Raw genomic sequence first — 2,679 nt, 5'->3', positions numbered from 1 at the left:
AAATGTACAAATAAATACAGAAATAAATAAGCAGGGAAACACACAATTATATATACATACATGCAAAAATAAATACATACAGACATAAATGCATGCATAAACAAATAAAAGAATAAATAAATGAAATTGGTACATAAATGCATAAATAAACAAATGTCTGTTATTTACAGACACACATAAATATCTTGACTTTTTTTGTATGTTTTTGTAAAATTACAGGAGTTTATTTCTGTATATCCGTGTCTGTTTGTTAATGAGGTAGGAGGTCCCTGATCCTGCATTTATTTCTTCATTTATGCATTTAGTGATTTATTTACTCTTTTATTTAATTCTAAATGTACATATTAATTCCTGTATGACAGCAATGACAAAATCAGTTACCACCTTGTGATGTGACCTGCAACTTTAGACTTTCTCTTTTTAATTACGACTTAACTGACGTGCTGTGTTTGTCGAGGAACGATAAATGAGTCTTACTTGATGATTTGGCTGTCTTTGCTATAACCTCCATCGTACTCCGTCGTCTTTTCAAGTGCTTCAAAGTCAAGTTTCTGTAAAACACCAAAAGATCGCTCTGTTAAGTTATAAAACACCAGCTACAATAAAGTGATAAAAAAGTGAACAAAGCTTTGTTTCCTCACCCTGCTTCCACAGATAAGCAGCTCTACTTCCTCAGGTCTGAACAAATACTTCAGCGGAGACTCATTTGTGACCATTTGGAAACCTTTCTTGAAGGCTTTGAATTGTCTCTCTACGCTTTTGTTCAGGATGTAGTCAGCGTACGTGTCCACAAACTCCTGCAAATATAGAAAAGCAGAAACACCTGTTGTATTTACGTTCTTTCATAACTGCAGTAAAACAAACTGCAGTCTTTCATTGTGTGTTTTAAGCGATGAAGTTCCTGTTGCAGCGCTTGTGAAGTGTAAAAAAATAAAACAGGAACAAGAAATATGTGCCAGTTATTGTTTCTAATAATAATGCAGCTGGACACTATCTGCAGACATGGCAGAAACAGACATTGCGTAATAAGTGTTGCGTAAAATTTGGTGAATAAAGTAGATTTAACTGATATCAAGTCTAACTTTAAAATCACCGTCCTCTTCCTTTACAAAGAAAACGGTTGTTTTTGACATTTATAAAGTTCACCTGTCTGTTGTCCTTGGTGACAGGAATTTGGTCTCCCTGCTCCTTTAGGTCGTATAAAATTGGGTTTCCAAAAAGATCTGTGTGTGATATCTGGAAGGTGAGCGTCATGTCTTCCTCCACGTTGCCGCTGTACTCGAGCAGCTCCTTCAGACTCTGGTAGAGAACCTGCAAGACGAAACACGGGTCAAACGCGGTCGGTCAGCGACTGCATAGATTTAAGGGATTTGATTCAAAATCCTGAAAGCCCTCTTCTTCCTTCAGAGGTGTGTGGGGGTACGCAGGTTTGAGTCCGGCCTCGGCCCTTTGCTGCATCATCCCCTCTCTCCCTCCCCCCTTCACACTTGTGCTGCAAAAACGCCCCAAAAAATATCTTAAAAAACCTATGACGCAGTAACCAGATCGTGATCATGAAAATGCAACCAACTCTGTCCCCAGGGGCTGCCAAAATCAGCACAAAATGAAGGTTCCTTGAAGAAGTGTTAATGCGTACAAAAATCAAAAGTGAAAATGACAATTTGCTGTATTACAGGGGTTGGGGGTCACAGGTTCCCATATGGGGAAAACAATGTTTACAGTTCATTCATTCATACAGAAATACAACACTATTCCTTCAAACTACTGGTTAATTTATCTTTTTTTTACCAAACTATTATTCATTAAACCGACTGTGTTCCCATGAAAAAAGCGCTCCCTGTGGTCGAGCACAGGGTCTGACCTGTGTACTACGGTGACATTAAGTTTGCAGATTCGACCCCTCCCAAATTCTCGACCAGTTGTCTGCCAACGTCAGGTGACAAAAAAATAAGCTTATTTACATCAGACCAAATCACATCTTTACCAACAGACACTGTCTTTAAAAAATATTTGGAAACACAGAACAGATGTGTTGTCTTTCATTGTGTATTAACTCTGGAGAAAGTTACTGTACTGGATGTGAGTCCGACAGGTCCAAAAAGCTCCCCTTCTTGCCCATGAGTTTCCTGTAGACGACCATGGGGAAATGCACGTCCAGGATGCAGTTGTTGTAAATGGCGAGCCCGAGGACGAGTCCGACGAGAGTGTACTGTGCTTCATTCTCCAGCGAGGATGAGTTAAACCAAAACAGTTTAGTGTCGTCGTCGTAGCTGAACATTCCTGTCAGAGAGACAAGGAGATAAAAATCTGATGCTGTTTGACATTTTGTGAAGTATTTGCATTTTTGAAAAGAGTCAGATGAAAAGATCAAAACGACTCATCTTTGAAAGTGGTATTAATCTCGCCTCTCTCTCGGCAGGAAAGCAAACAGTTGTTTTCCCCCAAATGTTAAGCTACTTCATTATGTTGATATAAAACAGGAACATATGAGATTGAAATGCAAAAATTGTGATTTCACATCTCACCGATGTCGGGATTGAAAATTTCCTCCAGGACCAGCTGGAAGAACTCCTTTGAAACGCCTCCCTCGTCTACACCTTGTTCCCCCTCAAACTCAACAAACAGCTGCTTCTTCAGGTCAGACGGGTTCTCCATGGAGATCATCTCCAGCTGCAACAC

General features: G+C 39.6%; 1 protein-coding gene across 1 annotated transcript; it reads right to left on the bottom strand.

Moving 5' to 3' along the window:
* Positions 1-473: 473 nt before the first annotated feature.
* LOC121964088 (ubiquitin-protein ligase E3A-like) lies at positions 474-2,673 on the bottom strand (the record flags this gene model as incomplete). Its single annotated transcript, XM_042514312.1, has 5 exons — positions 474-551; positions 642-797; positions 1,147-1,311; positions 2,075-2,280; positions 2,526-2,673. Coding segments are annotated over 5 exons (753 nt in total), but the record flags the coding sequence as incomplete, so codon positions are not given.
* Between the last annotated feature and the right edge of the window lie 6 nt (positions 2,674-2,679).

This window comes from Plectropomus leopardus, unplaced genomic scaffold, assembly GCF_008729295.1.
Source record: "Plectropomus leopardus isolate mb unplaced genomic scaffold, YSFRI_Pleo_2.0 unplaced_scaffold13960, whole genome shotgun sequence".
Taxonomy (NCBI): domain Eukaryota; kingdom Metazoa; phylum Chordata; class Actinopteri; order Perciformes; family Serranidae; genus Plectropomus; species Plectropomus leopardus.
Note: the sequence above shows the minus strand (reverse complement) of the source record. Positions and strands in the feature narration are given on the sequence as shown.